Source organism: Solanum tuberosum, unplaced genomic scaffold (genome assembly GCF_000226075.1).
Source record: "Solanum tuberosum cultivar DM 1-3 516 R44 unplaced genomic scaffold, SolTub_3.0 scf00543, whole genome shotgun sequence".
NCBI lineage: Eukaryota > Viridiplantae > Streptophyta > Magnoliopsida > Solanales > Solanaceae > Solanum > Solanum tuberosum.
The window spans coordinates 101,414-113,306 of NW_006239467.1; the positions used below are offsets into that span (position 1 = coordinate 101,414).

The 11,893-nt window shown below is 33.5% G+C and overlaps 2 protein-coding genes across 3 annotated transcripts; both read right to left on the reverse strand.

The window, feature by feature from the left end:
* Nucleotides 1-972: 972 nt before the first annotated feature.
* Nucleotides 973-7,784, reverse strand: LOC102583280 (macro domain-containing protein VPA0103). 2 transcript variants are annotated; one of them, XM_006365266.2, is made up of 7 exons: nucleotides 7,374-7,779; nucleotides 4,229-4,277; nucleotides 4,046-4,148; nucleotides 3,854-3,949; nucleotides 3,692-3,766; nucleotides 3,178-3,247; nucleotides 973-1,292 (listed from the first exon to the last, which is right to left on the reverse strand). In XM_006365266.2, the coding sequence occupies exons 1-7, from the start codon at nucleotides 7,728-7,730 to the stop codon at nucleotides 1,221-1,223; spliced, it is 822 nt and encodes a 273-aa protein (XP_006365328.1). In that variant the 5' UTR covers nucleotides 7,731-7,779; the 3' UTR covers nucleotides 973-1,220. The 2 variants fall into 2 exon arrangements, with proteins under 2 accessions (XP_006365328.1, XP_015159869.1); XM_015304383.1 differs by lacking the exon at nucleotides 973-1,292 and adding an exon at nucleotides 1,941-2,129 and having other exon boundaries at nucleotides 7,374-7,784.
* Nucleotides 7,785-8,572: 788 nt separating this feature from the next.
* Nucleotides 8,573-11,327, reverse strand: LOC102589863 (expansin-A8-like). Its single transcript, XM_006365286.2, has 3 exons — nucleotides 11,160-11,327; nucleotides 9,823-10,141; nucleotides 8,573-8,945 (listed from the first exon to the last, which is right to left on the reverse strand). Exons 1-3 carry the CDS (start codon nucleotides 11,311-11,313, stop codon nucleotides 8,642-8,644), a joined length of 777 nt encoding a protein of 258 aa, XP_006365348.1. The 5' UTR covers nucleotides 11,314-11,327; the 3' UTR covers nucleotides 8,573-8,641.
* Between the last annotated feature and the right edge of the window lie 566 nt (nucleotides 11,328-11,893).

Here is an 11,893-nt window from a genome sequence, read left to right on the forward strand (position 1 = left end):
TTTTAATTCAAGTTTAATTCATTTGGCAATTTATTATGTTTCTTCATTTGTTACGATTAAATTACTTGTCTAATTAATTATTGATACAAGTTTTATTCAGTTTACATATCACATAATGTTCTTTTGTTTGCTACATTTTCAATTCATGTTTAATTCAACTTTAATATGTGTGTAATGCATTTTAATTCAAGTTTAATTCATTTGACAGTTTATTATGTTTCTTCATTTGTTATGATTAAATTACTTGTCTAATTAATTATCGATACACGTTTTATTCAGTCTACGAATCATTGACTGCTCATTCATTTGCTACATTTTGTATTCGTGTTTATTTCTCTTCTAATTCAATTTTAATAGGTGTATAATACATTTTTAATTCAAGTTTAATTCATTTTGTAGTTTATTGGTGATGCTTCGGAACAAAAAAATGATTAATTTGACCATATTGGTTTACTTTCAATTTATAAGACATGTATAATACATATTTTATTCATTAAGAACATAAGCTCAAAAATTATAGTGGTTGACAACTTAATTTCCAGGGACAAATAGAGAAAGAATGAACTCAGGAATTTATTCTCTCTTTTGGAGGCATAACAAACTGAATGTATGGCTGAATATTGTGGATCTTCCAATTATAATATTAAAAAATTGACACCTTGCACGAGGCAAAAAAAAAGAGAGAGGGAACAGATAAAATGGAGAAAGAGGCGAGACAAAAAACAAAAATCTAATAAAATACATAGTATTGTTATATATTGTTATAAATGGTAATAAATAGAGAGTATATTTAAAATAAGTAATTATTTTTTAAAATGAATTCACCCAAGTAATTATTCCATTTAAATATTAGATAAAAAAATAAAAAATGCCTAAAAATGTGTAATAGATAATTACCATTGATTCTCTCATATTAATGTTATTTCTCTCACCTATTAATTATAATATAATTATAAAAAGAATAATAGTTAATAAAATGTAATTAACTAACTTATAAATTAAAAATGATTTGTTAATGCTTGTAACTAAAATGTTACAAGTAGTAATATTTAAGAAGTAGATTTAAAGTTGTAATATTAATCCTTAAATAGATGTGTGGCGTGATTTTTCCAATATGTTTATTCAGCAGAATCTTATATTTTGACATTTCAATATCTGAGTATGTCGTTATACTTCACTGATGTCCAACGCCGCAACCTTCATCTTCCAGATACTCATAATTAATTCAACTGTTCATTCGCTGCTGTCACCCATGCATCATAAATTTCATCTGAAAACAGCACAAAGTGTACCTGCAATTATGACAAATGTAAGAGGACACAATTGTAGTCAGCACTCAGCCTAACAGTCGGGACCTGATGTTAAGCAAAGAAAAATGTACTGATGCTAAAAGCAAAGATATACATTCTATTTTAGAACAAATATGGTTTTAACAACACCGTTGCATTTAAAGAAACGAGCTTATCAGTTTAAATTTGAATAGCATTAAAAATCATTTGCGGGTGGAAGGATGTATCACATAGAATGCAATACTCAATCACAGTGAACAGGGTTCAAATGACATCGGAAGGGAATATGGGAAGTAAAGATACCTTGCAAGATGGCATGTTTTTCTTGGCTAGTAGCTAAGAAGCATGCTTAACACTAGAAAATTTATTGAGGAAGAGGGTTGCAGCTGTGTTCTAAATGTTTTCTTGTATGAAAAAAAATCGAACAGCATAAATCATCTCTTCCAACACTGAACTTATAGACCAGCGTTGGCCCCTGAGGTTAGCTCAATTGGGAAAAATTGAGAAATTTATGTCTTATGCCACGGTTTGAGCCCTGCGTTTAGGAGAAGGATAAAGGGGCGCGCCCATCATGCCCCAGTTTCGTAGGCTACGGTTGGCCCAAGGGGTTGGCTCTAAACAGATTTCTTGGTCATAATAAAAAGAGTTACCAGCTAGATTTGGCAACTAACATTTAAACGAATCAGGTGGGCTATGCCAAAGAATAGAGAGCAGTTGGCATGCTTGAATGACACTGTAGGTACTGCTAGACAGAAAAATGGTGGCAAATAATACCTGCTTGAGTATGGTGGATTGTGTGGAAGGAGAGAAACACAAGATGCTTTGAAGGAACCCACAGCTCTGTCGAGAAAGTCAAGATGAACTGTCGGTCTTTATTTTATTTTTTTATGCAAAGATCATCTCCTAGATGATGCTGAATCTCACAGAAATATCATAGAATCCTTGTAAGAAGAGCAAGGAGATTATTTTGTTTCTATTGAAATGTAACACTATGGTTTATGCACAACCTTTGTGATAATGAAAGATGATGTTGTTACCTTCCTCAACAACAAAAAATATGTGTGCCAGAAAAGAAGAGAAGAAAAAGTATAAATTCTATGTAAACATCTTGACTTCAAACTAAGAGGTATTCTAAATATCCAACCCCCACCGGGAATTCCTTCACCTACCAGTGAAACTCAAAAAATCCCTAAGCAAGTACATCTAAAAATGATATCAGGTGATTTCAGACAACTTTTTCGAAGACATGTCATGATCAAAGTAATAGTACTAAGAACAACCAGGATAGCTATTCAAGCAATTGCAGTGTTTCAACAGTTAAATATGGCTCTTTTACATTGCTAGTTGTCAAGTCTGGTACACGGGAAATAATAGCGTTGAAGTTGCCAGAGATAACTCATACTACATGACATTTAAATGTTAACACTATGAACATTATGCTTCGATTAGTTATTAAGTAGTTCATCTCAATCAGAGAATTATGCAGTAAAGGACATACAATAGGATTCCATGAATTTCAACAAGTTCAATCCTCCAGAAAAACATGCCAATAGACACCACCAAGGGGGGCTTTTCACTAGAACCTTTACAATTCATTATATACAATCACTTCCTTGGGTACTATCTAGACGCACGTAATTTTCTGTCGATATTTATCAGCAAATAGGAAAACTAAAAGAGAAAACTAGAAACAAGATGCCAACATACTATCACCAACTGTGGAGCCACATCTACCATTATCAATATTTCAGCTTCAGGCGAACAATTTCACCAACATAAGATAAGAACACTATGAACTATGAAGTATATTATAGTCTCAACAAATATGTCACCTATATTGGCAATCAAGTTCTGAGCAACCAAAATCATAAGCAGATAATAATCATACCTCTTTGAGGTCACTGCCAAATTCTTTGACAGTAGATATAGCGACAGTGGCAGCTTCATCATAAGGATATCTGTTTAAGTACAAAAAAATGAAGATTAAGCAGGGGCAACCGTCCATAGCAGGTAAGATTATACATTGTTCCTAAAAGGTGATCAACTACAAATCTTATTTCCTAGCTCACTAACATGCAAACAAGTTAGCACAGGTAGAACTCTTAAAATGGAAGTTCGAAATGATTATATGCACCATCCGGCAATATTTAAAAGCCAGTAGCCTAAGAAAGGTGTAAACATGGTTGTATTTTAGAGGTTAGTTTTCTTTGATATACTAGAACTGAGGACTATTAACCGATTTTTCTCATTCAATGTAAATCACCAGGATAGAGAAACTTATTTGTGCAGAATTTAGTGCATGACACACAATGAAACAATATACTGAATGTTGTTCCTATAAACATGAAATGCATTGTTAATCCTATAAACTTGAAATGCATGGTTAATCCATGTGAACTCACCCAAAGACCCCACATGATATGGCAGGAAAAGCAATATACTGAATGTTGTTCTCTTTAGCCACACGCAGGCTATTTCTGCAGTATAATTAACGGAAAAGAGAATCAAATAAGGTATGACAGCAAAACCAATTTACGAGTAATATTAAACAATCATTCACAAACCTATATGCATTTGTCAAAGAGGCTTTAGGATTTGGGTTAGCATCATATACTGGTCCAACAGTGTGGATTACATGAGAAGCTGGCAATCTGAAACCTCTGCAATATTTTCCCACCACAATGTAATTTTACTGACAACATACTACAAAAACCTATCGTTCTAATGTATTATGAAGCCAAAGACTGAGCACATACGGGGTAATCCTTGCTTCTCCTGTTGGGCAGCGAACTCCAGGATGTACCTCTCGTACTTTATAGCATGCATCTCGTAATTCTGGACCAGCAGCCCGATGTATGGCTAGAAATTGGAAAAATTGAAATTAGACTACATAGATCATGGAAAATAAGCAGCACTTCAGCAGTAAATTAGAGAATTACCTCCATCAGCACCACCACCACCCAACATTCTCTCATTCGCAGGATTGACCTGTATAAAAATGGTGCAAAGATGAAGGCCATAACCAAACACCACAATATCGAGAAGGATAGACAGAATCAAATATATCATAAGCCCCAAAGGAGGATCATAAGCAGAACTGAAATTATCATCAGCATTAATAGAGAAGGTATGTTGGACATTTTATTTCTTGAAAATACATAGGGGTTCTATATTCCTCTTTTATTATGCTTGAAGTTGTTTATAGTTCACAAATGAATCCAAAGTACTTCTGAAATTTACAAACAAGTAAATCTGAAGTCAAGCTGAGTACAAAGTTAAAGTTATTATTATTCAGTTAGGTAAGCTGTTGATATAGCGCCAACCGGCTTTGTTTCATTATCTGATCTTCAACTTTTCCTCAATGAATGATTAAATTTCTCTAAGAAACAAAACATATAAGAATACAGTCAAAGACTTAAACATTGTAACATATTATACACTTCAAAGCAAAGGCTCTTCGGAAACTTAGCAGCATTTGATTTCATTTCAAAGTCAGGCACAAGCACATGGCACGTAGAAATACATTGACTGCTGGTAAGTGGTACCGCTCAATTGGGGGCCTGTATCTACTGTGAACTCCTATGGATTGTGTCTGCTCCTTAGTTGTAGCCTAGCTTTTGTACATGAGCAGACACTCCCCTTTTTCATGACAATTTTTTGTTAAGCATCTTCTTGATGCCTTAAAACAACAGCTGGTACCAGAACAAGTTAGACCATTCCAGCTTCGACATTAATGTATAAAACCAATCCGACAAAAGATTCAAAGCTGTTAGATATTTATTTATTTTATAATGTTAACTTTACTTCTATATATCCACAGGTATACTACAACCAAAGTGTAGTTCCCCTTCAAAAGTATTACAACTTACAACTTGTAATTCAATTCTGTGCCTTGCAAAAAGTTTAAAACATCACAAATATCTTCTGTTTGAGCTAATAGTTTTTGCTCACACCAAAAATAAAAAAGGCCTAAACAATTCATTTTAAGATTCTGAATGTTGTTCCGAGTCCCCTCAAAGCACCTTTTGCTCCTCTCAATCCAAATTGACCACCAAATGCATGTCGGGATGATATTCCATCTTTCTTCCTTCTTGCTCACATTACCATCCATATTCCAGCATCTTAGAACGTCTGCAATGCTTCCAGGTTTCACCCAACTAATCCCTTTTAGACTGATGAACATCCTCCAAAGCTGGTATGTCCATTTGCAGTGCAAAAAAAGATGGTTGATTGTCTCAGCTTGTTCCCCACATAAAAAACACCTAGCAGTTAGTTGGTGACCCCTTTTGTTCAGATTATCATGAGTTAACACTGCTTCTTTGGCCAAAAGCCAGATGAAACAGTTAACTTTGTAGGGAATTTTTGGTTTCCATATCATCTTCCAAGGCCAATCTCTTTCCTTCACCACTCCTACATTTAGCTCCCTGTATGCAGAGTTGACAGAAAAAATTCCCTTACTGTTTCTGTTCCATTCTAGTCTGTCCACTTCTTCAGTGAGATTGTTGAATCTTGCTACTGAGCTATAGAATTCTGTTATTCTCCTGATCTCCAAATCATTCAGGCTGTTAGATATTCAGTTTCGTTTTTCAACATAGAGCCAGCCCAGTGTCTAATCAATCACTCAAACCCAAATTTGTTGAATTGACTATATGAATTCTCTGTCTTTGTTCTGCTCTAGGTTACCAAGATCAAGAATATTGGAAGGTACTCGAGAATTTGGAAAACTGAACCCCAGGAGCAGAGCTTGAGAAGTTGAAGTCAAATGAGAAAAAGACAGAGTGTAGAAAGAGGGAAAGCCTTTCTGTTGTTTTGTGTAGTTTGATTGTCGTATTATTTGGTTATAGTACAGTTCTGCTAGTTCTGCTAGTTCTGCTATTATCTGTTGTTTTGTTACTACCTATTGTCTCTTGTACTTCCATTACGTCTAATTCCAGTCTGTTTTTGTCTAGAGCCGAGGGTCTATCAGAAACAACCTCTCTACCTCTCTACCTCACCTCTAAGGTAGAGGTAAGGCCTGCGTATACTCTACCCTCTCTAGACCCCACTTTGTGGAGACACACTAGGTATATTTTGTTGTATTAGAAAGAGAGAAAGCATTGTAGTTCTTCACAGCCATACAAAATGCACATAGAATATATTTAGACAAAACAGATTTACAAGCTAAAACTTAGGTAGGTGGTAGTAACTGCTCCCAAATGATATGAGCTAACAACCTAAATAACCTAACAAAACTGTTGGCCTTATAACAACACCCTTGCTAGAGATCACCATTGTTCTCAAGGGTTATAATTTAGTCAGGGCGACTCTACTTCCACCAAGACTTTATTTGAACTGTTGAAAAGTTACTCCTTAGAGAGTTTTCCTATCTGTATGAAAGAATACATCTCTAACAAGCTTTCAATAGTTTAATTCCCATATTAAATACACTGACAAGCTTTTATAATTACACAAATGTTATGAACAAGGGCAGAGCCAGCACTGTGGTTACAGGTTCTGAAGAACCCAGTAGCTTAGGTTCAAACCCTTCATTTGCATTAAAATTTCATTTAATATGAATAAATAATCAATTCAAAACCCAATAAGCAAAAAGAATTGTATTCCAGAACCCAAAAACTAAAAATCTTGGGTCCGCCTCTGGTTATGATATATTTAAGACGACAAGATTCAAAAGTCCTATAACCACATAAATGTAATGATATGTTTAAGATCGCAAGTTCCAAAAGTACTTCTTTCACACAAATTGAAACCAAAGAAGTTCCTTTTTTTTAAAAAACTCTACAAACAAACAAAACTTTCTGAAAACTGAAAAACTAAATCCACCAATTTATCAAACAAAAGCCACATCAGTTTGCACTTTGGTTGAATATCAATAAGATACTCATATAGTTTTGAATCAGACAGTGCACATGGGTTCATAACAGTATCCGCAGCAGGATTGTGAGAAAATAAGACAGCAAAATAGCAAAATACAAAACAAGTGCAGCAACATATAGTAATACACATTGAAAAATTCAAACTAGAAATGATTCAGCTAAAATCCAAACGCATATATGAAGACATTAGGCATAGATACATGATACTTACAATAGCGTCAGAGGATCCATCTATGGACCAGCGAGTAATATCACCTTTCTGAATCTTCAACAAGCTCGACGGAGTTAACTGAAACGTAACTGAATTTTCTCCGCCGCTGGCCATGGTTGAAACGCCGACGATACTCGATCTTCTGCCCCGTACGACGGCGATCAACTGCGGAGGACTAATAGAAATGACGGAAATGGGCCTGATGAAAGTGTGAATGGCAGTAGTAGGGTTCAGTGTGTAGAAGTTTCTGGAGGACTGAAAGTGTGAGCTTTGGAAGTTTCGAGGGGTATTAAGGGAAGGAAGATATCGTAAGAGCGTTGAACAGAGTTTGTGATAAGTTGCAGAAGGAGGCCTCATTTGTCTACGATTGTCACTTTTGACTTTGGAGTCGATAGTGTGAAAATATTTGAAGGAAAAATATGTATCCGAAATATCGTTAAACTATGTGAAATTGAACAATCTCATCACAAGCATTGTAATGATATATTTGTATTCGTAGTTCTAACACAAGCTCTGAGCTTTTTCTTTTACATAAAATGAACTTGCCGCAAATTATTAATCTCATTTTCATAGTATTAGCAGCCTTAAAACATTTATTTACTTGATTAACTGAACTTAAATACACTCCCGTTCTTGCAACATGAGTGAAATATGCCTTTAAACTTTCATCAAATTTAGGGAGATTTTAATACTTCTCTCGACTTTTTATTAAGAATTTCATGTTTCTACAAGAGATTGAGATCACTTGTTATGTCATGTGGCAGATCAGAGGTATATCTAAATTTAACTGGTGAAATAAAAGATATTTTTAAGACTGTCAATAATTTAAAGACGAAATTAATAATTTACGTATACAATTTGTAAATCACATAGAGAGTCGATACAAAACATTTTTTTACATAATAAATGCAACTTGTAATCTAGTAGAAGTACAATAGATTATTTCTCTTATTTTTTAGGTTACTAAACCACACTCACTATTGGTATTTATTATTTCTAACAGGAGCAATACAATTTTGTACACTATTAGTATGTATTATACTTTATGCCTTCTCTTTTTCTCATGGCCTTTTTTTAAGTGGTGAAATAGGATAAAATTCACAAATAACCACTTTTTTCTAATAATGAAAATAACAATGATCACGTAAGTTTTGAATTCTACAGGTAAAACTCTAGATTTATAATATTATCATGAAGTTTCACCTGTAAAATTTAAAACTACATGAGACTGAAAAATGATCAGTAGACGTTATTTCGACGATGAAAAACTAAAATTGAGCCCCTTCAAAAGTTTGTCCAAATTGCCAATTAGATGGGGCAGCATTGTTGCTTGTGATAGTTCTTCCATCACTTGTTGTCACTTGAAATGAAAGACTTTGTCCATTGAGATATGCATTGCTTTGCCAATTTTGGCCCCAATTTCTTGACATTAATTGCCATCCATTTTTAGAACCTTTAATGGAAACTGAATGAACATCACCAGCACCACCAACATTAGTCACTAAAACTAAGTTATAATAAGAGTGGCCATTTATTGTAAATCTTATTCCTCCCTTCTTCATGCAAGGTACCCTATGAAAAAAAAAATCACATCTCAATAAATAGAAATTACTTATAACATATACATCTTGTATAGTATATGAATTCAATCAAGTTCAAGTTAGTGATATTTATATGCACTATCTTGAACAAGAAGTGTCTTTCATTTGTATTACTTCTCTCCCATTCTATATGCGATATTTTTTTGGTTTCTCATCTGCTGTTTGATACTCTTGAGATTTAATAAATTCAAAGTCGCTTCAGAATGCTAAGCATTGAGGGAGTGTTTCTTATTCTATACGATATTCTTTTGATTTCTCATTTGGTGTTTGATGCCTTTTGAAAATTCAACTAATTCAAAGTCGTGCCAGAATGAGCATTAGAGGAGCATTTCCTATTTCCTACCCAAAATGATATTCTTAGGACTTTTATTCAAAACATAAGAATGGAGAAATAGTTATCACTTCAATTTTCACCATAGGATGGCGTTATTTTCTCTATCATATATAGTTTATATCTCAACAAGAATATAACATTTTTGTATTCCATAACTATTTAATCTTGTTAATTTTATTTTACCATTACTCGTACGATTTGTTGGAATTCCCTTGATATGAAAGTTTACATTATTATTCAGAATAAAATATGTTTTAAAAAGAAAATAAATAAGATATTTATTAGGAAAAAAAGCACATTTTCATCAATTAAGTAATAATATTAGATATTCTTAGACCAAACTACTAACTAAGGACATTTTTATTTAGTTTCACATAGTTTAAACACATTTTAAACATTTTTCCGTAAGTTTAATAACATAACTGATATTACTTTCGATATATTCAAGCCAAATCGTGCTCAGTCAAATACCGTCAAATGCAAACTATGTCATAATAAGGAAAACAAAGTTTACCTTTGGAAAGATATTGGGACAATACCAGCCTTATATTGTGCAATTTTCAAGAAGGCAGGTTGTGCCAAATCAAAATGTTGCAAAGGAGGATTGCACCAACCACCATTGTTGTTAGGTAATGATGGATTTGGTGGACAAAAATTTGTTGCTGTGACAGTAATTGTTGTTCCTGGAAGACACAATTTGGCATCATTATTGTTGCATTTGAGTTGGTAGCAAGCACCACATGTCAATCCATTATTGAATAAGGATGTACTTAATGCTGCAGTGTTTGTACCATAACCTTGGCTGTTTAAATTACCATAACCACAAGCACCCCCTGCATATTTTTTTTGAATCATTAGTACTATTTACAAAGACTTTATAGAGTATTGAGTCACTAGTTGTACACCATAACAATAACATATTCAGTGTTTCCATAAGTAGGATCGGAGGAGGCTGGTGGAGTGTATGCAGAAGTTATTTCTATTTTTTGAGGGGTAGAGAGACTGATTGCTTCTTATCAGAGACGACTCTATTTTTAAAACTTGAATGCAATATCTTTAATTAGAAATGGAGAAGTATTTACCATTCTACTATAATGTTGTTGCAAATTAGTAATTAGGAGTACTTTTTTTTTTTTTTTACCCTCCCTAGGAGCTCCCACCCTTTTGCTCCCTTAGTGACTCGAACTTGCAACCTTCGGGTTGGAAGTGAGAGGTGCTTATCATCCGAGCAACCCCTCTCGTCTAATTAGGAGTACTTATTGTTTGGTTGAGAGATTTAAAAAAATAGATCTACTTTGGAGGTATACCACTTCATATCAAAAGTGATTCCATTTTAAGGATTCAAACATGAGGTGTATTTACCGCTCCACTCACAATCTTTGTTGCATAATAAATACTTCATCATCCGTTTCAATTTATGTGATGTTATTTGACTTAGCAAAAGCTTTAAGAAAGAATGAAAATATGTATAATCCAGCATTACTAAACATAAAATTGTGTCATTTTTTTTGTTGAAATTGACAAAAAAAAAATATCGCATAAATTGAGACAAAAAATTCGTTGATGTAGTAATTAATTAGGGAAACTCAGCATTTCGTTGAAGGACTAAAAATTTTAATCCATCATAAAATAAGACAATTAATGTTTAAAGCAAAGGTTGTGGTGTGGATGGAATTGCTCCTCCATTAATCAGAGGTTTCAAGTTCGAGCTCTGAATATGTAAAAATTCTTGGTAGAGAGTGTTTGCCCACGAATGGAGCTTTACACGGTGCAAATTTGAAATATATAGTTAGACTCCAATGTAGATACCGAACATCGCGTGAAAAAACTAAAAAAGAAAAAAAGACATACCCATTGTACCAGATGCATCACCCCCTCCATAAAGAGTAGCATGAGCACTTTGCCAGCCTCCATTATCACCAAAACTCTCATTGAAGCACAAGCTTATGAAGATGAGAAGAAGAAAAAAAATGGAAAATGTTGAAAGAGGATAATAAACAGCCATTATTATTGATAATGAACAAGTTCTCAAAGTAATTAATTTAATGATATAGAAAGGATTAGAGTGTAGTACTAATTAATTAAGTGGCAGCAGCTAGCTAATATATATATATAGTTGAGGGGGTATGGAGAAGCTAAGCGCACAATTTAAGTTATATACACTGATAATATATATTTTCCCGTCTTAAATATATGATACTTTTCATTTCTCGAAAACTAATTTGATTAATTTGAAAGTCAAACGAAATATGACAAATATTTTAAGATAAAGGAATTAGTATTTTTTTAATATATTATTAGTGTAATTTAACCGTTTAGAAGTTATAAACTAATACCATCAAATTAAGTTATATGTAATGAACTTTTAAACAATTTGATTAATGTGCAAATACTTTTTAGGGAAAATTGTGAGTATAAAATAGCTAGCAAATTATTGATTCAAAATAATTGTTATAACCATAGTTTCATTTAATTTTAATTCGTAGCAAACACTTTGTCATTCATCTCTCTCCAAAAATCTCGCTCGCCACTCTCCGTGATCTCGCTCGCTACTCTCCCTCGCCTCCCTTACTTTATAAAAACTC

Excerpts from the sequence above, each read along its gene's own strand:
- LOC102589863 (XM_006365286.2), bottom strand. The coding sequence starts at position 11,313 with ATGGCTGTTTATTATCCTCTTTCAACATTTTCCATTTTTTTTCTTCTT. Across the intron at positions 10,142-11,159 it reads TGATGCATCTGGTACAATGG|GGGGTGCTTGTGGTTATGGT; the intron begins GTATGTCTTTTT and ends AAAAATATGCAG. Across the intron at positions 8,946-9,822 it reads GTCCCAATATCTTTCCAAAG|GGTACCTTGCATGAAGAAGG; the intron begins GTAAACTTTGTT and ends TTTTTTTCATAG.
- LOC102583280 (XM_015304383.1), bottom strand. The coding sequence starts at position 7,730 with ATGAGGCCTCCTTCTGCAACTTATCACAAACTCTGTTCAACGCTCTTA. Across the intron at positions 4,149-4,228 it reads TGGTGGTGGTGCTGATGGAG|CCATACATCGGGCTGCTGGT; the intron begins GTAATTCTCTAA and ends TCCAATTTCTAG. Across the intron at positions 3,767-3,853 it reads TCTTTGACAAATGCATATAG|AAATAGCCTGCGTGTGGCTA; the intron begins GTTTGTGAATGA and ends ATTATACTGCAG.